Source organism: Bradysia coprophila, unplaced genomic scaffold (genome assembly GCF_014529535.1).
Source record: "Bradysia coprophila strain Holo2 unplaced genomic scaffold, BU_Bcop_v1 contig_439, whole genome shotgun sequence".
NCBI classification, from domain to species: Eukaryota; Metazoa; Arthropoda; class Insecta; order Diptera; family Sciaridae; genus Bradysia; species Bradysia coprophila.
Window position 1 is genome coordinate 442012 of NW_023503692.1, and position 26754 is coordinate 468765.

Genomic DNA, 26754 nt, shown 5'->3' on the forward strand with positions numbered 1-26754 from the left:
TGAGAAAACTGGTCCGAAAAATTCGGACGTCCGTTCAGCTACGTCAAAAATTGAAGAAGATTTGTGAATCATATGACATGAAATATCTGGTCCCAATCATCGATATCACCACACGATGGAATTCAACATTCCACATGATATTACGAGCGAAAGTACTACGTGTTCCCCTCCGTCATCTGTGTCAAAATGAAGAAAGTCTCTGGTTGGCTTCGATGGAATGGCAGGAATTGGAGAAAATCGAAGGTCTGTTGGAGAAATTCGAACGTTCGACAAAGTTAGTGAGCATGGAGCGTCATCCGACCAACTCCAAATACTTACCGACTGTAAACTGGCTCATTGAAGTTTTGAAGGAGTATACAGACGAAAATTCCGACGGACTAGCGGAAGCTGCGAATGCTGGGCTGACAAAGCTACAAAAATACGAGGCACTCATAAATGAGACAAGCATACCCTTTATTTGCACTTTCCTGCACCCAGCTTTGAAATTGAACTACTTCAAAGAGTACTATGCAAAGAACGCTGTGCGTGAGATCAACACAAAAATCGCATCGTACTTTCTTGAGCACTATTTGGACGTCGTATCAACACCACAACCGAAAATGATGATGACAATGACGACGAATTCGAAGCCCATTTGTTCAAACGGTCCAAAAGAACAAATGAATCGTCGGAAATGAAAAAAATACATCGATCAACCACTATCGAAACCAGGAACAAACGTACTGGACTTTTAGAAGTCTCGCCAGGAAGAATTGCCTTCACTCAGTGCAATGGCACGAGATTTCATGCCCATACAATCCAGTTCTGTGGCAGTTGAACGAGATTTTTCGAGTGGCGTTGATCTGGTCACTCCAAACCGAAATCGTTTACTTGCCGAAACTGTTCAGACAAAAATGTGCCTCAAATCGTGGTACAAAACGTAATCTTACCGACAGACCGTCGAAATGTTTTTTTTTTGTTATTTCTAATGGAGAAATTATATAAACCCGTTTCTTAATAAAACTCTCAATAATGCGTTTCAAATATTTCAGGTCAATCAGGTCAGGTTCAGGTCGGTTCGGGCTCGAACTGATTTTTTCAGGTCAGGTTCAGGTCGGTTCGAATTTGACCCAATTTTTTCAGGTCAGCGAAAAACCAACCTGAACCTGAACTGAAAAAATCGGGTCAATAAGTTTCAGGTTCAGGTTCGACCCAAAATGACCCATTCCGAACCTTACGTCAAACTTCGTATTTATACTGCTCTATGCCCGAAGACAAATCCCACAGTGAACACGAGATGAGGCGCAACACAGCATCGACCAAACTGAGAAAAACGATCAGACCAACACAAGAAGATAACTAGAATCGCAGCGCTAGTTGATGTTAAGCCACATCTAACCGGACATCAGAACTGTTTCGGCCTCGAGGTACTGAGTCATGGCGGCCACTGACCGTTGAGAACGGTGCTCTTCAGCTGTTTCCACGATTCACCTCTTCACAGTACAAGCTATGACCGCTACGTGAACTGGTGTTAGCGTCATAGGGAAGCAGGACATTTTAACCAAGCGGTCAATTTATGGAACCACAAAGAAGCAGGATTGAAATTAAGGAAAATTGCCTTTCGAAGAATGCAAAGGCACAAGACACAAACGAAAACAATCACGAGAACACTTTTAAACGACGCACTGTGATAACATCACTCCCATAACTCTACGTTAAACTCGAAGTAACTAACCTGCGCACTCGAGCCCATTCCTGCCATCGCTTACAATTAACCAGCCAGAAAAAGACGTAATCCAATCGACTTAACTTCCTTTGCAAGATGTTTCTCAAACCAGAAAGAAATATTTCTTACAAAACCACTTCTCAGCCTCCTACATAAATCACCGAATGAAAATCCCCGGGTAAAAATACCGAATGAACTTCACCAGATCAAAGCAAGCTTGACCAACAAAAGAGACGCCTGAACGAACGACAATCGGGTTCGAATCCACAATCACCCACCCTTGAAACCCTATTTGTAGAGAATGACTCGCCCACACTCAACCGGCAAACAACACGTCGTTGAAACTCAATCCATAGAGAGATTCCACTCTCAATCCATAGAGAGCAACTCTCTGCTACGAAAACGTCAACATCCACCTCTAACAATTCCATCACGCCTCGACAGGTACCACGACTGAAAGAAACCAAAACAAAAAGACACGAACAAGAACTCGTCGCTGAAAATCAACTCATAGAGAGTGAATTTAGCCTCACTCCATCTACAAGGACAAATCAAAGCGCCGTTCAGTCACACGCAGCCGAGACTGCACCTCAACAAAGAAACTCGAAGTTCACCAGCTGATCCACAAGTTTATTACTCCAACAAGGACACACACCAATAACAAACCGGATATCAAACACGCAGCATGAAAACCAAATAAAATGAAAAACAAACGAAAAATGAAAAATTAAATGAAAAATTAAATTGAAAGGCAAAAACGTAGAAATTCAAACGAAGCTCAAATTAAATCCGTACCAAAACACCGACGTAACGGAACAACAGTCGTACAGTTATTCGTGCTTGTTCCTATTCCAGACGTCTTGGTCACCCTGCCGTTTGCTTCCGCCTGTCCAAAATCCCTTTCCTCGACTGCGCTTTCTCTTTCGCTTCTTACTTCCGAGTGAAGCCTTAGCCACGTTCCCATTCTCTTTTCCCGGGCCTGCTTCTTCACGCACACTGATACAGTTTAGTGGTTTACTCTGGCTCTTCCAACGTTTACTAGTCACCAATGGCGTGCGCCGAGAAATTGTTGATTTCGTTTCCACTTCATTCGGACGATCGTTGACTGATTTTACTGAGACGGATTGAATCGCAACTTCATTCTGTAATACAGGGAGTTCAACGGATGAATGTGGTAGCTTAATTTCGGATCCTGACAAGGACCGTTTGATCGCAGGCTGTTTCATTGCAGAATCAGGCACCGATCGTTTAAGTACCGGCTGTTCGATCACAGACTTTGCTATTGGCAGCAGCAAATCTAATGACCGATCCAACTCTTTCGACTGGCAGACTTTTTCAATCTTCTCGATTTCTTGCGTTGAAAAGTCGTTTACCATTTCCATCGTGTATACCTTGCGTATCCGTATTGGCTTCGTCGTTGAAATGTCCTTAATGAAGTACTGCCATCCATAATTGATCATTTTGTCTATATCGAAACTCCTAGTCGCATTGTCTGTGATACCAGAGCCGTAGCCAGACCCAAAACATAGAGGGGGCACGCGCCGCGCCCCAAGAAAATGTTTAATTGGAACTTTGATAATACAAATATGCGCATTCTTACAACATATCACACTTACACAGACAGTAAATTACTGAAGCAAGCGTCACACCAAAATTTCAAAACTAGATTTTCTATGTGATAGAAGTAGACATTTTCGAGCGAAGCGAGGTGAATTTTTTTTTCGTTCATAATAAGGTTATTTGTCACAGCATTTTTCCTATCTTTCGATTTCAAGTTAAGCTTCACCGTCAAGAATAGCTTGCCGTTCAGTACTGTAACGTTTTAGTTTTAGGCTAACTGAGCCCGATTTTTTCGCTGTTTGCGCGTACTGGTCTTAAACGAACTATATATAGACTGGAAATTACGAACAAAATTACGTAAATAATGTGTTTCCAACATGAAGTACAAAATGTTTGATACTGTGAGAATTGGTGTGCAAATAAGAATTTGAATTTGTTTACCACACAACACTTTTGAATTTAAAAAAAATGGGAAAGATTACCTTGACGATGTCGATAGAAAGTTTCAGAGACCGGAAGTGATACTCGAAAAGAGTTGTTTTATTCCAATATAGTAGATACGCAACCGGTTATCGGGAAAATAATATTTTGGAACATACACTTTTGACATAGTTAATTTATGAATAACAATTAAAACTTGAGACCACTTCTCTTGTGCTAATGCAGTCTCTAAAAATACGCGTCTGCACCATACTTTTACTATAAAGTAAAGATCCTTATTAAAGGCAATCACGGCTTTGTTTAATCAATGTCTCCAATGGGAAGAAGTACCAGAAGCTTGGGAAAATGCGGTAATTACATTGCTGCATAAAAAAGGAGACATAACAAAGCTGGAAAATTACCGACCCATAAGCCTATTGTCAACACTCTACAAGTTGTTTATGAAAATCATTACGAAGAGGAACACTAACAAGTTCGACTTCTACCAACCTGTTGAACAAGCTGCTTTCAGATCTGGTTTCAGCACAAACGACCATTTGCAAGTGATGAGAACGCTTATTGAGAAGTGTCGTGAATACAACATCGACATAGTCTTGCTATTCATAGACTTCGAAAAAGCTTTCGATTCAGTGGAAACATGGTCGATATTGGACGCATTAGACGAATGTAGAGTAGACTCAAGGTACTCCAACACAATTCGATATGTGTACAAAAATGCTACTTCATGTATAAAACTTCATAAGAGCACGGAGAAATTCAGAATTGGCCGAGGTGTAAGGCAGGGTGACACCATTTCACCGAAATTATTCACGGCGATTCTGCAGAGTGTTTTTAGGAAGTTAAACTGGAGTAAAATGGGAATAAATATAAATGGAGAGTACCTGAGCAATCTCCGCTTCGCCGATGACATAGTACCGATAGCAGCGAATCTAGGTCAGGCTCAGCTTATGCTACAACAGTTAAGTGAAGAGGCAAACAAAGTTGGCCTCAAGATGAACTTATCGAAAACAAAAGTCATGACCAACATCGGGGACGATAGAGAAATCAAAATTGGTGACACTGTCATTGAACGAGTCGACAGCTACGTATATCTAGGACATAAGCTGAAGTTAGGTCTGGACAACCAAACTGCAGAAATAAGACGTAGGATTGGTCTTGCATGGGCAGCGTTCGGAAAACTCAGACTAATTTTCAAAAGCAAAATGAATAATAGTCTGAAACGCAAAGTTTTCGACACTTGTGTCCTTCCAGTGCTCACTTATGGAGCGGAAACGTTAACTTTAACGAAAGCATCCGAAGAAAAATTGAGAGTGACACAAAGAGCCATGGAACGGAGTATGCTTGGAATAACACTCAGAGACAGAATGACGAATCAATGGATTCGACAACAAACCAGGGTCGTTGATGTCATGGAAAGAATAGCATCTCTGAAATGGAGCTGGGCGGGACATATTGCAAGAAGGACAGACGAACGTTGGACCAAAAAGATCATGAACTGGCGACCATATAAAAGACGAGCTATAGGTAGACCACCAGAGAGATGGACAAACGGAATTGAGAATATTGCAGGTACAAACTGGCAGCAAATGGCAATGGATCGTACGAAATGGAAAGAAGTTGGAGAGGCCTACATCCAGCAGTGGATAGAAACAGGCTGAAAAAGAAGAAGAAGAAGAAAGATTATTTGTCCCGAATTTCAAAGACAAAACTGTGCACTGTGCGTTGTTCTCGGTAAATGAAAATCTATTTGCTAAATTAACAACTATTAAAAATATCAACGCCTACATGTATTGGTGTAACATTTCACGTAAAATGGTACGAAATATGCATCTTATACAAATTGATGTTGGGGACACATTTTATCGTACGAAATAACAGTCTAGTAATAATTCGTCTAAGGTCCTGATAAGTACACGTACATACGTATAAATATGTTTGAGTTATTAATTTAAAGAAAAGTCAGAGTATATCTTCATTTCATGCTTGATGTTTGTACCCAATTGCTTGCCAATGTTTGTTGAAGAAAACGGCTTGGTGTCGAAATAACTAATTTTAAATAACTAATTACCAAATTAACTAATACTTAAATAACTAATACGTCAATAACTAATAAGCAAATAACTAAAACTAAAAAAACGAATGACCAAAATAATTAGTAGCGTAATTAACTAGCAAAATTATTTTATGAGATTAATTAGTTTAGTCCTTACATCGAAACGCCCGAAAAAAGCAAAGTATGACTAACTTCATTATCAAATAGAAAATATCCAATTTTCAATTTCCACTTCTAAACGACCAACAAAATTCATGAAAAGACTTACAAATTATAAATTACTTCATTATCACAAAAAAAATTAAATATTTTAAAATTCTACATCCAATTAATTGAAAGCACTTACAATATTGCTAGATGTGCATCACTTCTTAGTAGATGGATACGAAATTGCGCTGCTAATTCCGAATAAATAATCTTTTATGTCGAAAGTAGCATCATCAATCTTATACATTTTTACCACTGCGACCAATCGCTCACCGAGTTCTATTTGTTTCTTACTTTGTTTATTGTCTGTTGGTATGCCAGACATCATCTTAGCAATTAAAATCTCTGCGGCATCTTGCTCCTTTTTAATGCCTTCAATAAAATTATAAATACAAGGATGATGCACACCGAACAATATCGTAATGGCATTATGCCAAGTTTCAACTGCGTTATTGGTTCTTGGGAAGAAAGCAAGAGTTTGGTGGTAAACATTCCACAAATCAATTGAAAATAGGGGCTCAACAAATCTATTACGCGCGAAGTGGCCGATCCAAGTTTTTTCAAAGTATGACAACAAAGTTTGTACTCCAACATCAACAGCTGATTTACCGCTTAACTTCGCTTTAAAAAAAATCTAATCCTTTCAATTCTTCATATCGTTTAACCACTTCTTCGGGTGGAACGAATGCTAATGTAGCTAAGCATCTCATGTATTGGGCAAAATTCTCATCTTCACCGTAAATACTTTGTAGACCTTGTGCTTGTATATGGCGGTATATGCACTGGCACATATGAAAAAAACATCCGTAGACCTACACTCCAGGAAATGTTTGTTGAATGGCTTTCATGGCAGCCTGTTCAAAGTCTACCATAACGGTTTTCGGTTTCAGTCTTGGTTGTAATTCCTTAAGTTTGCGAAAGATTTCAGCGTAGGTGAAGAAATCCTTACCACTAGCCAAGACGTACACGCACGGAACATAAGTTTTATTTCGTCTGCCTAATTATCAATCACACAGATAGATACAGAAAAATGGCCTCAATTTTTTAACGTTTCTAGTTCTTACCATGAATCGTATACAATTGTTTGAATATTGTTGGAACCACATCGAACGTACCATCCATGTACCATTCATCGTAATATGATAAGAACGAAAGATTGGTATTTGTTAAGAATATGACTATTCGCATCGTATCCGATTGTCGTACAAAACAAAAAGATCGCCCTTCAAGGTCAATGCATTGTCTCCATCAATTACTAATTCAGCCAATGTTTTCGGATTTTTCGGATGAACTCCCGTTTTGTTACGAATCCTGCGTATACCACGTGTCATATTGATATTACTGGGCAGCTCTACCGAGGACACTCTGCCAATCGAACATGTGATGTTGCGTAGAATTTTTCTTGGTGGTTCAGTTGTGGAAAGTGCTCGATTGCGAATATTTTCAAGTACTTTTCGAACATTTCCTTTACGAACATCAGGTGCGTGCAAGTGATCGAGAACTTTTTTCACATTGATACCGACACTATTCATGCGCCCAGGACAGCGAGTCATGGAATATCTTTTGATAAAAATAACAAAAGAGTTCAAATCGTTAAAAATGGCTTTTGATGTGAAAATATTTCTAATTTAATTACTGTGTACATCTCCAGTATTGGGTCTCAGTAGATTTCCCGTTTTTAGTGTATTCATATCCTTTGTGGAGAGCAACCTCACCACCTTTTTGATTACGCACAATTTCTAACGTAGACATTATCACACTTTAAAATAAATGACACAGTTTTTGTTCTTCAATGCGCGATGATAATTGTAATACTAACAGCAACAATAGTCGTAACAGTGTTGGGAGAGTTTTTTTTTCATACAAAAGAACATTTGCTTATTCCGGTGCAGTGTTCACATTTTACCGAAAAATAAAAACCAGTGAGATGATAAAATCGAGTACTTTCTCTAATCAACATTTTAGATATTTTGGTATTAGTTTTTTCTAGCTTAGTTTATTTGACCATTAGTCATTTAGTCCAGTAGTTATTTTTGTAGTTAGTTTTTTTGGTGTTATTTATTTTGGCAGTTAGTTATTTAAAATTAGTTATTTCGACCGAGTGCCGCGGGACATATTGCAAGAAGGACAGACGAACGTTGGACCAAAAAGATCATGAACTGGCGACCATATAAAAGACGAGCTATAGGTAGACCACCAGAGAGATGGACAAACGGAATTAAGAATATTGCAGGTACAAACTGGCAGCAAATGACAATGGATCGTACGAAATGGAAAGAAGTTGGAGAGGCCTACATCCAGCAGTGGATAGAAACAGGCTGAAAAAGAAGAAGAAGAAGAATGTATTAGACTCTCGTCTCTTGTCTCCAATTCCAAATTGTGATCACAGTTGATAAAACCACTTGTAAAGTAATAAAGTGGTGTACGTATCTGTCTGTTGCTTTAACCCTGTAAGGCCTATAACCGCCTATAACTATTGTTCACTTATATTGGTTTTTTCCTAGAGCAAAATTTGTAGAATAAGTTATGGTATTCAACGATTTCTTATTAAAACTTAATAATTCGAAAAATAAAATTGATATACATATGTCACGACGTACGAAAATCCCTTAAAAAAACTTGTTCCATAAAATGATCAGTTGAACATACTAGATAATTCTAGAAGCGAAGAGTTTCGATAAAAAAATAAAAGAGACCGATCACTTCCGAAACCGTTGTACAGCCCGCCTCTAATTTAATTACAAAGACAGTCTTTAAGCACATACTTTTGCTGATATAGTTGTGCTCTTGATGCAATCAGTGTTTGATTTTTAGAAATTGTTGTAGACCGGGATCATTGTAAGGATATTGGAAATTTGCTCATCGTCAGTCGGTCAGAAGATGCAACAAGAATCTGGATATTATAACATTTACCAGAGACCTATTTTTTTGTTTATGCCTGCACCCAACACCAAAAAGAAAAGTCGGTGTGTCTGGCCTCTTGTAATAGTAATCTATCTCACAATTCTTTAGTGAAAAGTATACTTTTACTGCCAGGCAGGTTTTTTCCTTTTGTTATCTTTGTATTCTTGTATACCAATTTTACTTAACCTGAGACGAAAAGCTCAGGGGCGCAAATTGCATGAACCGAATTTCCGTATTTACAACCGAAAATAAAAACTCTTTCAGACGATAAACAGAGTCTTAGCTCTTCCCTTGCCCGTACATCACGTAAAGTGGTAACAAAGAAAAAGAAAGCTGTTTCGACCTCGAAAACTAGCGGCGGCCTTAGGTCAGCAAATGGCCGTTAAAAACGTAGTCGAAGAAACAACTTTCAAGTTCGTTATGCTCAAAACAAACGAGGCATTGAAAACGTGTTTTGGTCCTAGTTTTCATTGACAGATGCAGCAGTCGCGATTTTGAATAGAAAAAATTCTAACTTCATTTGACAGTTTTGAAAATTTCGTCATGAAAAATAGGACCAAAACACGTTTTCAATGCCTCGTTTGTTTTGAGCATTATGGATTTCCTGAAACGGATTATCAATCATGAACGAAACGACTTGGGGAAAATTAACACTAGTATCACACAGAGCCGTAGCCAGGTCAGGCGCAGGAAAAATTTGCGCCCCCCTAGGATTTTTGAAACATTACTGTTTTACTTTAAATCTTTGCTAACTCTACTTTCCGTCTTTCCTTGCTTCTGATTTTTTTTTTTCGCTGCGCGGCAGATCTTCTACTTAATTTTTTCTGTTATTTAAGTATTAGTTAATTTGGTAATTAGTTATTTAAAATTAGTTATTTCGACACCAAGCCATGTCCCGCCCAGCTCCATTTCAGAGACGCTATTCTTTCCATGACATCAACGACCCTGGTTTGTTGTCGAATCCATTGATTCGTCATTCTGTCTCTGAGTGCTATTCCAAGCATACTCCGTTCCATGGCTCTTTGTGTCACTCTCAATTTATCTTCGGATGCTTTCGTTAAAGTTAACGTTTCCGCTCCATAAGTGAGCACTGGAAGGACACAAGTGTCGAAAACTTTGCGTTTCAGACTATTATTCATTTTGCTTTTGAAAATTAGTCTGAGTTTTCCGAACGCTGCCCATGCAAGACCAATCCTACGTCCTATTTCTGCAGTTTGGTTGTCCAGACCTAACTTCAGTTTATGTCCTAGATATACATAGCTGTCGACTCGTTCAATGACAGTGTCACCAATTTTGATTTCTCTATCGTCCCCGATGTTGGTCATGACTTTTGTTTTAGATAAGACCCGCTTTGTATACCACAAATGTTTGTTTAAGCTAAAACAAAAAAGTTGGCGAAAGAAAGTCAACTTTGAAGCAACCACAAAATTAGTAGTCAAACCTTTTTCAATATTTCTTCTGTGTTTTCTGATGTATTGTAGGACATGGGCTATTATGTAGAATTAATTAACAAGATTTGCAAGATTCACCCAGAGAATCTACATAATAGGCCCTGTGTAGGAAGGAGTTTTTATTAAATATATAAATGCTGTAAAAAGTCTTAACTTTCAAGTCCTGTAGCACTAAATATGGCAAAACTATAAAAAACTCGTTCAGAAATAACATTCGCGCAAGCTTACATTTTGACTTTAAAAAAATCCTTTGCTGATTGAAAGGTTTCAAGGGATAAGTGAACTTTCGTATTCGGTTCCATCCTCGACTAAAAAAAGTTGAGATTTAATGTACCATATTATACTTTTTTGAATAGATTATGAAGTTTAGAAACTACATACTATTTTAAGCTCAGGTCAGACAATTGAGTCACTGCTTCAACTTAGTCTGAGTAACTACACAATGCTAAGTCCTCTATATGACAGTAACAAAGCACGAGACAACACTTTCGTGAAGGCACCGCTATTCGAATAAGGGTGTCTCGTCGCGTCTGTTTGAAATTGTTACGACAGGCATATTCTTCAAAAAGAGTAAATGTAATTGCTGAAGAATCAAAGCATTGGGTTCTGAGGAAATATTTTTATTTTTGGATGAACTGACATAATGCTAGATTTTTTTTTCGAATTCTTTTTTATCAAATAGAGCATTATTCTGTTGGGTGCTACGCACCCAACAAATCCTTCTGTCGGGTGCGGCGGCACCCAACGACCACCAGGAGTCGGCGTGTCTGCAAGAGGCAAAAAATAGCAGACAATTGTCAGTACGGTATGACAGCTCTAGAATTAACCGATATCGATCCGACAATCAGGTACGAACAAACGACAACGAACATTGTCGAACAAGACAAGGCCATAGGCCATTCGTGATGAAAAAGCTGTAATATACAACAAGTGCACATCTTTCTACAGCCAAAAATACAGTGCAAAGTTCGGCTCTAGAAACTAGTCCGTTTCTAGATTGTTTTTTGGTGGCAGAGACTGCTACGGGAAGAGTGTAGTAGAATTTTTTAGTGAATTCAAGTTAGACAAAGACAAGCTTAAAAGTGTTTCCGAACTGATCCTCGCAAGGCAATACATATTTACAATTAAAATTTTTGTTTAAAGAATGTGACGAAATTCAACCACTGTTAGTTTGACGAATATCTTTAGTGATAAGATCGATACACTGTGTATTTAGTAACCTTTGTTACAAGGGCAGTACCTTTCATTTGATTAATAAATGTTTTCTTCTACAATTGCCATTGCTGATGTTCGCAGTGCCGAAGCTGATGAGCCCCAGTCAGTGAGGCAGCGAGTCGTTGGATGATGTTACATTGACTTTTTAATTTTCAACGAACTTTGAGCGATCCAATCTAATACCAAAATATTTCGGTGTGAAGTTCTACTTTGTGGGTTTGTCACAAAAACTCACTTCAATTGTTCGATTGGCTCGCCTGTTGAACAGGTGGAATATCGACACTTCTGTTTTGTCCGGATTCGCTCGTAGTCTCTTAGAAAGGTAAGCGAGAGATCAGCATTCAAGGCTGTGACAGCGAATTTCTCTGAAATTCCGTCGAAGCCGTATTGAACTGCCAGAGCTAGGTCATCTGCGAACAGGAACTTTTTCGAAATGGTCTTTGGCATATAGAGAACAAACAATAAAGGACTCAGAGCACTTACCTGAATCAGTTCACTGCTGAGCCTCCTTGTTGTTGCCGTGGTTCATCAGTAATTAAAAAAGTTTTTAGTCAAGGTTTGTGGGATGTTTAGTAATCATCATTTGAGCAATACAATACAACAAAAAGAATTTTATTTCTACACTCATAACCTCAAACATCATTTATTGGCACGTTTGATTCAGCATCGTCATAAGGTACAAAAGCTTCGGCTGGTAAAATTTTCACCGCATTTTCTTTCACTAAGCCAGCATCACAATGCATATTTTCGGAAAAATCACACCATTCGCTGTTGCTGTCCCAAACGAATTCAGAACCACATCGTAACAAAGTTGATCGGCCCATAGAGCAAACAAAATAATTGTCACAACTATTCGGATGGGGCTCGAAATAAATTGCACCCGGATGTTCGCATTCTATTTCAAGTGGTTGCGGTGGTGGTGGTGGTTGCTGTCGTGGGTCGACCTGGAAAAATTAAAAGATTGTTTCAAAAACACTGAGTGTTGAATGAAGCAAATACTCAACTTACGGTGCAATTAGCATTCTCTGGGAAATCACATTGTTGGGCCGCGGCATTCCAGTGAATTCCTGTAGCACACCGGAGCTCTAAAGGATTACCACTGTAGCAAATGAAATATCTAAAAATAAAAGAGTTGAAAAGATGCTGTTAGTGGAAGACTTTATCCATTCCCTTACTTCTCGCAGTCGACTCTGCTTGCAATAAATGTAATATTTGTTGGATCATTTGTTGGCGGACACACTTCATGGATGCACTCAGCATATTCGGGGAAGTTGCATTGCAATAATTCACGGTCAAAGTGTAATCCTTCGGCACAAGCCGATAATATTGGGACACCGGCAAAACACAGGTAATATTTGTGGCAATATGTGTCATGTGGAAAAAAATGGATACCATCTGGAGGACACTCGAACCGGTCGGAAGGAGAACATTGTCCATCTGTTAGGTCATCGCAACGCCGAATTTCGGGATTGAACCATTGGCCAGACGGACAAACGTCGGGGTGTGGACGTTGATCAATGCAGGTGAAAAATCTGAGACAATTGCCTCTGTTTGGTACCTTCGTGTTGTTCTCAACACCTCGACAAATACCGTTGCCGCAATCGTCGCAGAAAGTATTCCCATTGATTGCTCCAAGAAAGGCAAGAGCCAGACCGATCGCGGTTGCGATAATTAGCGATTCTAGCATTTCAATAATCGAAATTTAGAATCATTTACGAAACCCGGATACAACTGATTCAACGCAATTTTCACTTACTCTCCATAATCTAGCGAAGTTGTTAACCAATTCGTTCGTAAATTATATCAAGACTATGTTTACAAATCGATTCGGAAGTCATTTTATAACGAAATTTATATCAACAAATTACTGCTTGCTGATTACTGATTACACCGATTGGTTAGATACAATGGAAACGTTCTTCAAGACAATATTTTAATTAATTTTTTCGTGCTTTGTCTTTATAGTACAGATTGTTATGTCGAAAAAAATCTTTCCGCGCGCTGGGGAACTTATCGAAAAATTGACAATGGGATATGATATGATAATCCTGAACTGTTCCGAAATCGAAAATCGGACAAGGGCGGAGTGGGGGTCTTAAATTCTAGAAAAACAGCGGACGTCCTTTATGGACAGCCTCTAATGTCGAACTGACCGTAAAGAAATTTTTTTACCGATTAGACCCATTTTGACCGAAATATCATCTTAAGAAATTTGAAAAATTTTGCGAGGATTTTCAAACTTCGATATATTTTATAATAATCATCCAATCAGGAAAAAATTATCTTGTGTTTAGTTTCACACGGGGAAAAAGTAATTACACTTTATTTGGCTTCGATCCGTCGAGTCGAAAATTAATTATTTTTCTTGTTGGAATTTGTGTGCCACCAATTTCCATATAAACGCAAAGTAAATTTGACATTTCACCCGTTGTATGGAAAGTGCCGTCATGCTCATCCTATCCGGCGTCAATTCGTATATTTTTAAAGATCGACATTCGTAATACGTTTAACGAGCTACGAAGAGATGTTCTATTACGAAAGGTAAAGGCGACCACGCTTGAAATTTATAAATTTGTTGACCAGTGCTACAGTGCTAAATTATCGAGAAAATGTCATCCCATCGCAAGGAGGTTTGCAACAAGTTGACCCCCTTGGACCCACACTTTTTTGCTTTGTCAGTCAAGATAACATTTTTTTTCAGTTCGAATATTTTTATTTATTCATCTATTTCATCAATGGGGCAACATGCCCCCTGACTACTTACATTTTCAATCAAATTTCATTTGTTTACATTACAAGATAAAGAGGACAAGATTTATACAACACAAAAAAAAACAGAAAAAGAAAAAGAATGACGTTTAAGAAAAAGCATGACGTTTAAAAGCAGCAGTAGTTCTGATTCGTGTGACCAAGCGAGAGCCAATCGACTAGATTTAAGCTTGCAAAATCTGGATTTAAATGTCTGGTACCTTGACGACGCGTCACGACTGTACCATAGTTGGTATACTCCAGATGACATTCTTCATGCCTTCAAGAAACTTATCGAAAAACGTTAATTTTCATCTCGTGGTCCCAAATCCCAAATAGGCTGCAAACAAGTCGAAGACGATAAGTACCGTCATTACACCAACGTAATGTTCTAATTCATATTAGAGAACGTCAGATTTTTTGAACTAACGCTAACTCTAAATCCGTAAGGTAATGGCAAATGCCAACAATAAAGGCAACATTAATGAGTTAGTCGACGCCATGTTGCTTTTAAGTTTAACATCTCTGAAAATATCAGCAATCGCTGTTTGAAATTTAAAAATTAATTCATTGCCATAATTCTAAGGTCCATTAATATGAGTTCCGTCCTTTATTTGCAAGAAATTTACAAAAATTAAAAATTTGTTTATGAAACATGGATATATGGTCGGCCATTTTGATGTAAGATTAAAGAATTCAAATGCAGTGCAATATGGAATAGAATTAATTCAAATTGGAATCAAAAATGGCCGACCATCTATACATATAAATCTGAACATCGGCGCACCACGACGCCCCTTGGCGCACCTCGGAGCACCTCGGAGCACCACGGAGCACCTCGGAGCACCTCGGAGCACCACGGAGCACCTCGGAGCACCTGGGGGCACCCAGCCTCCGAGAAGTCGGCCGGTCAGTCCTGCGAGGCCATTTTTTGAAATCGACCTCTGAGGGGTCGGCCGGTTAGCCCTCCGAGGTCGTTTTTCAAAATCGACCTCCGACGGATCAGCCGGTCAGCCCTACGAGGTCGTTTTTCAAAATAGACGTCCGACGGATCAGCCGGTCAGCCTTCCGAGGCCGTTTTTTTAAATCGACCTCCGACGGACCAACCGGAGAGTCCTACGATGCCGTTTTGCAAAATAGACGTCCGACGGATCAGCCGGTCAGCCTTCCGAGGCCGTTTTTTAAAATCGACATCCGACAGACCAGCCGGACAGCCCTACGAGGGTGTTTTGCAAAATAGACGTCCGACAGATCAGCCGCTCAGCCTTCCAAGGCCGTTTTTTTAAATTGAACTCCGATGTATCACCGATCAGCCCTCCGAGACCGTTTTCCAAAATCAGAGAATTTAACCGGTCAGCCCTCCGTAGCCGTTTTTTAAAAACGGTCTCCGACGGCACACCTTTTTACGCCGCCGAGGACGATTTTGAAAAATGCTTTTCAATGGCATTTTTCGAAAACAGTATCTGGACCTCATTCGGATTGTCAAAATTTAGCTCAAATAAATTAGCTGGCAGGACCTCAGAGTGCGTTTTTCAAAAAGTTTTCAGGACATAAATTTCTTTTCTCCAAAGTGTGCTTCATACAGGGATAAATTACTAAAACTCTATCAAACATTAAAATTCAATTCAAAGTAACTGAATAAAACAAGGAAGTCGTCTTTTCGTGAGAAATTTCTTGACCCGAGGATTAGTCGAAGTAAAAAATCAAACAATAACTTACGATGAGTTTTATAACAGATTTATATGCTTCGCCTCGGTACGTAAAGTTCGAAAAGCAGCATACGTAATTCTCGCACGCGTCAAAACAAAATCTGAAATTATTCCTAAATGTTTGTCCAATGTCAGATATTACTATAAGTAATAAAAATATCTAAGCATCTTAAGGGGTCATTCAAATAGTGCGCAAACTGTAAAGGCCCCTTATGTAATGATTGTCTTGAATTGAACGTTGTGTTTGGTTAAGCTTTGACACATTTAGCTATGAATATTTAAATGAAATTATGGCGCTTATTTGTAGCGCCCGATTAAAGGATTTAAATCATGTCAAAGATACCTTCAAAGATACACGTCCCGTCTTAAAAAATCTTTGTTTAAAACTTTTATTGAAGCAACATCTTATGCAAAAAACCAACAATCTCTGCAAATTATTACATAAGAAAAAATAACTTAAAAACGAAAAAGTAAACTAAATCAGTTTTCAGAAAAAGTGTACAATTTTTTGAACAATTTCATGTAGACATGATTTTGGTATCAGTAAAATTACGAATAACAGAACGATTACTGGTAATTACAGGAATCGGAATGTTAACACTACCTAAAGTATTAGTACTATTTTAAATACCAGTTCAGTTATATCAAAATAAATACGGTTGAAACAGTGCATATCCCAAGCGAGAAAACAGTGCAGTACGACCCGGCCGAAGGCCGGGAAACTAGAGGATGAAGTGCGGATAACTGTCAGATATAAGAGGTGAAAAGGAAAGCCGATGTGAGGGAAAATTTTTTTTTTTATTTTATGGCAAATGCTATAGCTAAGTGCAAAATCAAACATGGCGTCCTTGTACATTTTAATCGATGAAACTTTGTTTAATCTAGAATTTACTTAAAGAAACGATTGTTGATAATTTTCGTTTGTGTGATTAAAAAGAGCAAAAAAGAAAGTAAGAGAGAGATAATTAATGAAAATTATGATTTTGAAAGGGAAACGAAATTAAGGATTGAGATTATGATTACATTAAAAATGTAGAATTAAAATTCGAAGTTTGGAAAACTGGAAGCGTAGAGTTGAATCTCTGAATGCAAGAACTTTGAGTTGAATCCCGGAAAGCTAGAAGTGTAGAGTTAAAAATCGAAACACGATAAGCGTAGAATTAAATTTCGGAACGCGAAGCCAGAATTGTAATGATAATTTTTAAATACCACATGTAGGGTTGATAACCAAGTAAGGAAACTTTATTTTGATAAATAACCCTGGGAACAGTACGACCCGGCCGAAGGCCGGGAAACAGTGCTAGTGTATCCATATTTCATAAATTAATTTTTCAAAAACACCTTCATTGTATGGCCGAGTAGCTGGATATGAGCTCACTTCAATAGACCCAGCTCACGCTCTGGTGAATCGAATTTCATAAACTGTTTTTCCCCTGATTGGTACGGTCCTATCTAATACCTATCTAATAAAGCACAACAGTCGAAATGCGTTCAAATTTGGCCGACTTACAAGCAAAAACTACTCGCGTCCTGTACCTGGTTCACACCAAGAGGTCTAACTCACGAGTCGGTCATCTGATTTCCATAAACTTTTTTTTGTCGATCGGTATTGTATTGTTTTATTTGACGTAACACCTACTAACATGCCGTTTTAATGTCCTGAGATATTTTCGCTAATGCGTAAAGCACTTATTGGGCCCCAGCTCGGGAGGGGTCGACCCAAAATCGCCCATCTTCGAACTTAGCCTCACTATTTTGACTATCTTTCAGGAAAAAAAATTTTGAAATCGGATTTGATTTACTCAAGATATCGACGTGACGGACAGACAGACAGACGGACAGAAAGACAAAATTTTTATTGCGGATTCGTCATCTATGAACATAGGCAAACCGCCTGGTTCGAATTCCATCAATTACACACGGCATCGTAATCCTATAAGCCCCTTCGTGCTTCGTACGGGGCTAAAAACTACTGTTAAACTAAATCTGGATATGTTCAGTAAAGAAGTAAATGATATTTTGCGCAAAAAACTCTACAAGTTCCTGATAATAGCCATTCAAATGCCACAAGTTAATTGTATAATTGTAGAAGAAATCTCTGAATAAAATATTGTACATTTTGTAGAAATTTGTTGTTTCAATGTGCCTGTAATTAACTGCAACGTAACTAAAGTCTTCAACAAGCTCCTGATTTCGATGAACTAAAAAAAACTACAAGGGGCGAGTAGGACTTCTTTCGCACTTGATATAATTTACCGACATTTTTATCTAATAATAAGGAGTTCGGAAATAGCCGAATGGATAAAATAGTTGATCCATCATTTACCTGAGGGATTCTTTTAAAAAACAGAATCCAAAAATCGGACCGATTTTTTTATAAAGCTTTTTTGACCTGTTTCGATAAAGTTCGATCACCTGAAATGAAATCCGGTGTCAGAATATTTTTATCACACTTTGTAAGCTGATGTGAGGTCTACCAATTTCGTAAAATAGTGCTTTTCTTACAAAAATTGCGCCCAAACGGAGAAGTCGCCATGGGCAAGTGGGGTATCTTTGGAAAGCTTATGTCATGTATTAATGGGAAAAGAGGGAATAAATTCATTTTTGGTCTCTTATATACAAAAAAATTCTAATTGCATTTTCGACAAATATCGAACTTTGAAGGGTGTTTGGGCTCGCACTCGCGTGCGAATAGCCACAGTGAATTCAAAAATGCTCCGAAGGTCACAAAAGGAATCAACGCTCTAATGTCGACAATGTCTACAGGACAGTTCCAATTGTACATGGACAGATTGAACAGTTTTCGAGGGGAAATAAGCAAAAGTGATGCGACTCCTAGTAAGATAGATTTTTATGATTTTTTCTCTTGAGTCAGTCAGGTCCCGCTTTCTTAGGTTCATATTTTCCATCAAATGAGATCACGAAATTTTTAAAAACGGTTTAGGAAGTAATAGAGCAGATGATTTTTATTTATTGTAATATTTGTTGCTAGAAAAGATCGATTTTTTACTGACTGTACCGTATGCGAGCAGTCTATTTTTTCGCTTTGAAAAATAAAGAAATCTTTAGGTCATTCTAAAGAATTATTCATTCGTATTGACAATTACGTTGGTTAGAGTGAGACAAACAGCTGCCTTAGAATGTCCTAAAACGTCTTTAAAAAATTTACAAAAAATACGTTTCCAGTATTTTGGCCCTCCCTCCGAACCGAATAAACACAATTTGCAAATTTTAGCACGGTAACATCCCTACCGCATAGTCTGTAGAAAAAGAATTAAAGATGGTTTTTTATGAGAATTGCGGCAGTAATTTGCATAAGGAACTTACAGTTCTTTTGAACGTTTTTTGTCGTCACTTTCATCTAGTTTTAGAGTCAAGTAAGTTTGATATCTGAAGTTGAACGAATTACTTTAGTTTAAATCAGTTTTATTATAAATTAATACGCAAAAAACTATTAGTCTTTTCGATTGGACATAACTAATTTACAGTTATGTAATGCTGAGTAAGATTTTTGCTACGCAAATGTGTATCGTACTGTCAAGCGGAAGCGTTACTTTGTAGTAAAGTTTGAGATACTTCAACAGATGCCGACAGTAATCTCTAAATTGATCACATTCGTTAACACCAAAGGAGCACTCAGTTGGCACTTTAATTTTAATCATATTTCTCAACATCATATCAAACCACCCAATTACCAATTGAATATTAAATATTCAATTAATTTATTTTAAAATTAATTCGAAAATTCGGGTCGACCTGGTCAGGTTCAGGTTGAACCTGAAATCCTAAATCAGATTTCAGGTCAAGTTCAGGTCGAACCTGAAATTTGAAATCAGGTTCAGGTCAAAGCAGGTTCAGATTTTTTTCATGTAATTTCAGGTTGACCTGACCTGTTCCGAGCTTTACTTTCACATATTGTTTCCTACCAAACAGATAGGACCTTATCCAGTCCAGTAGGCAGGGGGAGAAGCCGAGCTCGAGTATCGTTTAGAAAAAGCCACAGTCGCTTTGTGGCAATGTCGCAGATCCTATGATTAGACCTAACCTTCTGTATAGCTCCTTCATAGGTCAGCAAAAACATGTCTATCCAAAATAGGCTTAAGAAAAAAGCTAGCATTCAGATCGATTACAATCACAAGTGCTTGGAAATCCACGCCGACAGATGCGTTGGAAGTCATATTAAACCTGTCTCCTCTGCACATTCTAAAACACGTGGAAGCAGTATATGCCTTGGGTAGAATTGCCTCTCAGGCAGATTGTGTTATTGAACAGACGGGACATACCAAGAGCTGGTTTGAAGCACACAAGTCCGTTCCCACCCTCGTCAGTCGTCATGCCATCTGATAAAATTGCAAAAACATTTACATTCGATAAAAAGTTTGAAGTGGTCATACCAGCGACCAGAGAGGGAAGGTTGCCTCAAGGGAGAGCTTCCACCCAAATAGGGTATTGTCATATATACTGATTCGAGACTCTGCCGGCGCAGGCATGCACTGTGGTAAGTTGAACACGGAAATATCTATTACGCTCGGAAAATATGCCACCATATTTCTGTCAGAACTACGAATTATCTCGGACAAACAAGCTGGACTTCTTAACCATAGGCAGTGGGTATAGTACAAAATACAAAATAGTAAAGAGGTCGGCTAGCGCGAAATGATAAGTCTTTTCGGGTGTGTGCTGAAAATATTTTTTTTATTGATCAAACAAAATGAGTCGATATAAACTTAGGCACTGAATTTATAGCTTATCTTCTACAAGTAATAAAATGGAACACATTCTGTCTGCCAAATCACAAATTTCGAGAACATTAGATTAGGAAGAATCTTAAAATGATAAAAGTGCTGAAATATATCACAATTTGGACAATATTTTAACCTGTCACAGACGGCAAGCATATTAACAGTTTGACTATCTGGTCTATTACTTCATTTGATCGAAGATTTTCAGAGATTGATCTCAGAAATCTTTTACTTCATTTGTTTTGAACATGCTTTTCGCTGTATAAGACCTCTGTAGTCAGAGCTTATCGTTTATTATTAACTGTCGTTGTCGATAACAGATGACAGCCGTCTGTAACAGGTTAAGGAAAAAACAATCAAATAATTACAATGCTCCGTATCTCATACCTTAATCACTATCTACTTAACTACTCCTCGTCCCAGTTTTCCTCTTCTTCGTCCACTGTTTGTTGCACCAACGGAGGTTCATCGCTATCACATTGATTGTCGCCTTCGCTGTCATCGTCTTCATCGCAATAGTGATACCATGAAATGGGAATGTACCTCATTTCTGTAAAAACAAAAACAAACACTTAGGTTACATTGCTCGCACAGCCGTTAAATGTTCAATTACCTCTTTGAATGCGGAAAAATTGATTTTCTGCTTCCCGATAAAATTCCACATCGATGGATGTTCGATTCTCTTTAGGATATGGATAATCGAACATCCCATCGAATAGGTATCCAAATCGTTTCCGGTGCCCGTCGTCTTCTTTTACGATGAATATTCGGTTGAACTGCTTTCTTAAGATGAACTCGGCAAATTGCTTTGTTGCATTTGACACTCCATAGCTGTCCATATTCATTTTACCCAAGTGGTACGAGTCGCATAGCACGTCGTGTTGAAGCTGGTGATGAAGTGCAATAAGACAAAGCAACGTAGCCTAGCATCAATAGGAAAAGAAAATATTAATCAATCCGAATTAACCGACATCCATACAGCCAACCTTGTGACGGCAAGTCTGAAGAAACGAATCGAAGCCAAGATCGCAGATTTCGATATGTCAAAGGTGGTGCAATAAGGCTCAGACGTTATCGATGACGTTGGAAAATATCTTTTTCCGTCTCAATTGGGCGTAGGAATTAAACAGGGTTGTGAAGCGGCAGTCCATGCAATCAATACTGGCAAAACCAAGATTCTACTCGAAATAGATTCTCGGAACGCTTTCAATTCGATTGAGAGAGATGTGATGCTTAATGAAGTGAAGCAAATAATTCCTTCATTATATCCATACCTTTGCAGAGAAATGATAAGCGCGGCCACTCATGGCTGGGATAGAACACGCCTGAGGCATATTTTTTTCAACAATTTTCTCTCTCATTTCGTCTCTCAATTTCACATATATTTTTGACGCATCCTTCCGTGAGAATACAATTTTATCGCAAATTGGAGCATAGCAAGCAGGTCCACTAGGTCCACTAATTTTTTCATTAACGATTCACAAATTGATTCAAAATTTAAAAAGCGAATAGAACGTGTGGTATTTAGACAACGGAACTGTTTGCGACGATCCGGATATAGTGTTGAACGATTTTAAAACGATAATCAACGAGTCTGAAAAGCTTGGTCTTCACATTAATCCATCCAAAAGTGAATTGTTTTTCCTTTCAGTAAAAGTCGTCGAAGAATTTGTTTCAAACTGTGATGTCATCTGTCCAGAAATTTGCGTAACAACAAAGGAGGACCTGAATTTACTTGGCGCACCCTTTTTCGAAGAAGGTATCATTAAGTTTTCCCGCAAAAGTTTGGAACAAGTTGAAAGTTACGTTCGAGCGTTTGAAACTTCTTAATTCTCAGACGGCTTTAATTATTTCTTTAAAAAAACGTTTTTGCCGTTCCGAAACTTACATATTTGCTCAGAACGTCACGAGCAAGTATATACAACGACATCAATAAACATTCGATTGATTCTATTTAATTAAAATTTAAATCAACTTACCTCATTGATGTATTCCATTTTGTTTTTTTTTTTTTCACTTTTCTAACTGTCTTAACACGAGCGAAATTAACTGACACTGGACACTGAACGTCTTGAAAATGAGCGATCTGAACCAGAAATGAACAGCTAAGGATAATCGTTTTACATCGACAAATTTACTTCTCTGAATGATAAAGGGAAAGGGTAAAAGAAGAATGAATGGGGGTGCAAGTGCTATGTGACTGTTATGTGAAGAAAAGAATAAAATGGGCCAATAAGTGACGAAAAAGAAGTGATACAATGGTTTCGATGCTAATGAGTTTATGAGGGCAATATTGCTTGTACTATTGTTTATGAGGTAAAGAAAAGATTTTTTTTTAAATCCAAAATTTGTGGAAATATCTAACTATTGTAACTATTATGTTCTCCACTGTACGACGCAAATTATGGAAAATTTTTGCAACTTCTTCGCTTTGCTATTAGTTTGTGGATAGATTGGAGCACTACTTCAGAGGACCACCAATGATTGACGCTGTCGGCAAGTAGGTCTTCTGTCACTTCACACGAACAGTATTTTCATGGACAATGTGATCGAAAATTTAAATTTCTCAGAAGACCGACTCGAAGGCAGTGCCATTGCTGATTTTTGTGGTAGCGACGAGAGCAATTTCCACAATCTACATTACGGGTACCATTTCGACTATACTGATTCTAATGATAGGTGTCCGATTCGATTTACACGTTCAAATCTGTTTGCTATAGAACGTAAACAGTTTATCGTTTCTCGGGCCAAAAAGTCATTAGGATGCGGAAAGCCCCAAATTCTTTGTTTTCATGTTTGTTTAGGGTTTATCCATACTCAACGTAACCGATTTAGTGTCTTATCTTCTTACCTAAGAGAATTGAAATGACAAATAGGTTTTCGGCCTCGCCTCGAACCATTTACTATTTCTCGGACATAAAATACCATTTACAGTTCTTGTAGTAGAAATAACTATTAAAAACTATTTAATCATTCATCATCATCATCATGAATAGAGGTACAATAGAGGTACACAAAACAGTGAAAACTACCTGAATTATGGAAAACCGAGGTAGAAATCTGCAAAAAAAAAATGTTATTCACTCCCGGCGCTGCAAAGAGAGAATATGAAAAATTGAAGCAGCAGTTAAACGTTTTACAAGCTGCTCACGACGAAAAGTAAGCACTTTCAATCAAATGTTTATGTCGAGTCAAACCCTTGGATTTTTAAACAATTTTACATTTTGCTTTAAAGGGACATCCTATTAACTGAAAGCTTGCGCAAAGTTGAGCTTCTGGAAAAAGAAAATCATAAGCTGAAAGAACAGTAATTTATTTCTTAATTTTTAAATACGACAACGACGCTCTAAAAATGCTTACAATCGTCACAATATTTTAGCGTCGAGGTGAATGATGCTTCAACTAATGTAACAATTGAAACCGTCGATGTTTCAACATCGTCAATTGACATCTCGAATGTATCGGCATCGTTCATTGATACCCCGTGTTAGAAATAGTTTCAGTCAATTCAATCACTCTACGATGAAAATCACTTGCAAGAAAACCGTGAGATGAGTTCAGTCGAGAAGGCTGATTAATTGAAACTTAGTCGTAGATACCGGAAAAAGGCCTATAAATACGGTTCATACTGTAAGGAAATTCGTATTCAATAAAAGTACGTTAAACGGGACAGAAGTCCCTAATCTGAACTCTTCTATTTCAAGTAAAATAGAACGAGTGGCGCAGCAGGTAAAACAATCAACATTGGTGGTTTGAGTTGATTAAGAAAAAGGTTTGACTGGCATTGGTCACAATTGTGTCATACATTGGCTGGTTTCAAATCACTTGGCAATTTGGTGGTACATTCCAAGCGCTGGTTGGTTACACAGTCCATTCAATTTGTTGGTGTAACATTCGTGGCAATTGTGCGATTCATTGGCTGGTTTCAAATCACTTGGCAATTTGGTGGTACGTTTCAATCAGTGGTTTGGTTACACAGTCCAATCAATTTGTTGGTGAACGATCCATTGACTGGTTTCAAAATCACTGGTCAAAATGGTAGTACAGTTAAAATAGCCATTTTGATAACACAGTCAAATCGTAATAGTTGGTCAAACATTGGTGGCAATTTTTGTTGATTGGTATGCCTAAGGAGAGAATATCCCATTTTGTCACCAAAAACAATGCAATTTCAAAATACAATTCTGCGACGGTCGGCGAAAGAAAGGTTATCAAAGAAAAACCTTCAACGCGAAATATTGACACGATTAAAGCAAATTCAACAACACTTCGGCTGACGAAGAAAGCAAATTTAGACATATACAAAGTAGAAGCAGCGCATGCCGCAAAACCAGTCTGAAAGACATCAAAAATTATTTTGGCAGAAATTCAAACAGAGGCTGCACGGTTCCAGAGTATAAATAAATCAACGATCAGATAAATCCACCGGAGCGAGATGGTAACGAATCATTTAACCAACAAGGATCGTCAAGCTCGTACGGATCATCGAACTCATGCAGTGGTTCCAGATATAAATTACCAACAATGGATTGTGATTTTCGCCATTTTAAGAAGAAGAAGAATGACGTTTCAGGTCTATGACGCTCAGTAAATACACAATTTGTGAAACTATTTATGTTTCAGGCATGTAGTATACGTTGAAAAAAATTGGTTTATTGAGTCTATATCTCAATTTCAATAGATAGTTGAAGTGACAAATCAAAAAGAAAAAGTTAACATTGGCGCTGGCGACCAGTCTCGACGGTCAAACCATGAAGTTTCATCACAACCCATTGAAACTGGTCGAGTTCAGTGGAAACCCTAAGGATTGGTTAAATTTCTGGAGTCAATTCAAGGGGACATATGAAGATGAATGTAAGACACCGGAAGAAAAATTTCAGTATTTGATTCAGGCAACAGAAATTGAATCCGTTGCTCGCAGAGTGGTGAACAGTTTTCCACCAACAGCAGCCAACTACGAAAAGGCTATTGAACATCTTAAGTCTCCATTCGGCAAAGAAAAGGTTTTAGTAGAGTTATATGTTCGTAACTGCTAGATTTTGTGTGTTCAAGTGAACTAATCTAGTTCACAAGTCTAATCCAATTAACTCACTAATCTAGTATACTGGTCAGTCTGATTATCATATTCTATTGGAATGAACGTTTCTGCAATAAAGTCTCATATATTTTGTATCCCCCTGGTGTATTTACTGCCCTGCAAATCTGAGAAACCAACAGTAACTTGCTAAAATTGGTATTAACCAACAAGTGTGGGGAACAGAAACTTTCACTGGCATCATTATACTACCAATTGGCCACTCAACTTCGAGCATTAGAATCACTGGGCGTGACTTCGGACAATTTTGCAACAATGCTCTATCCGCTTGTAGAATCGGCTTTATCAGAAGAAGTACTGATCACATGGGAACCAATACGAAACCAACGCAATTTGAATGTTGCAGACAATAATAATGATCAATTAAGAGAACTGATGACTTTTCTGCAAGGCGAAGTAGAAAGTAACATCCGAATATCAATGGCGAAACGTGGAGTCAATCCCGAAGATGAATTAGAAGGAAGAACTCCGAAGAAGAAGAGGTTGTTCGATGTTGTCACTACGACAGATCTTCTAAGTCAATCCGAGAGCATCAAGTGTATTTTCTGCGGTAAAGCGCATTCCAGCCAAGCATGTTTTAATACGCCGAAACTATCATAGAAGGAGTGGTTCTCAAAAATAGAAGGGAAGTGCTTCAAATGTCTAAAAGAATCTCATCTTGCACGAAACTGCAAAGCTTTTGTAAAATGTTCTGAGTGTGGTGGAAACCATTTTAAGATTGTCTGTACGAAGAATGAACAAACTTTACGAGAAGTAAATGCATATTCAGCGTGTGATGAGTTCGATGTTATTTTGCAAACCCTTGTTTTGAACATGCATGGTCCTCTCAAGAAACAGGCAGCACGGACATTAATCGACTCTGGCTCTGGAAGGTCTTACATTTCCAGTCCTGCCGTTAAAAAATTTGGACTAAAGCCAGTAGGT

At 38.2% G+C, this 26754-nt stretch overlaps 1 protein-coding gene and 1 long non-coding RNA gene across 2 annotated transcripts; one reads left to right on the plus strand and one right to left on the minus strand.

Moving 5' to 3' along the window:
• The first annotated feature begins 5461 nt into the window (after window positions 1-5461).
• LOC119082473 lies at window positions 5462-25811 on the plus strand. The gene is made up of 3 exons (XR_005088646.1): window positions 5462-5605; window positions 19969-19973; window positions 25801-25811. It is a non-coding gene; the product is annotated as an uncharacterized LOC119082473 (long non-coding RNA).
• On the minus strand, window positions 12135-13439 carry LOC119082472 (protein obstructor-E-like). Its single transcript, XM_037191991.1, has 4 exons — window positions 13293-13439; window positions 12712-13216; window positions 12545-12653; window positions 12135-12480 (listed from the first exon to the last, which is right to left on the minus strand). Exons 1-4 carry the CDS (start codon window positions 13297-13299, stop codon window positions 12169-12171), a joined length of 933 nt encoding a protein of 310 aa, XP_037047886.1. The 5' UTR covers window positions 13300-13439; the 3' UTR covers window positions 12135-12168.
• Window positions 25812-26754: the final 943 nt, after the last annotated feature.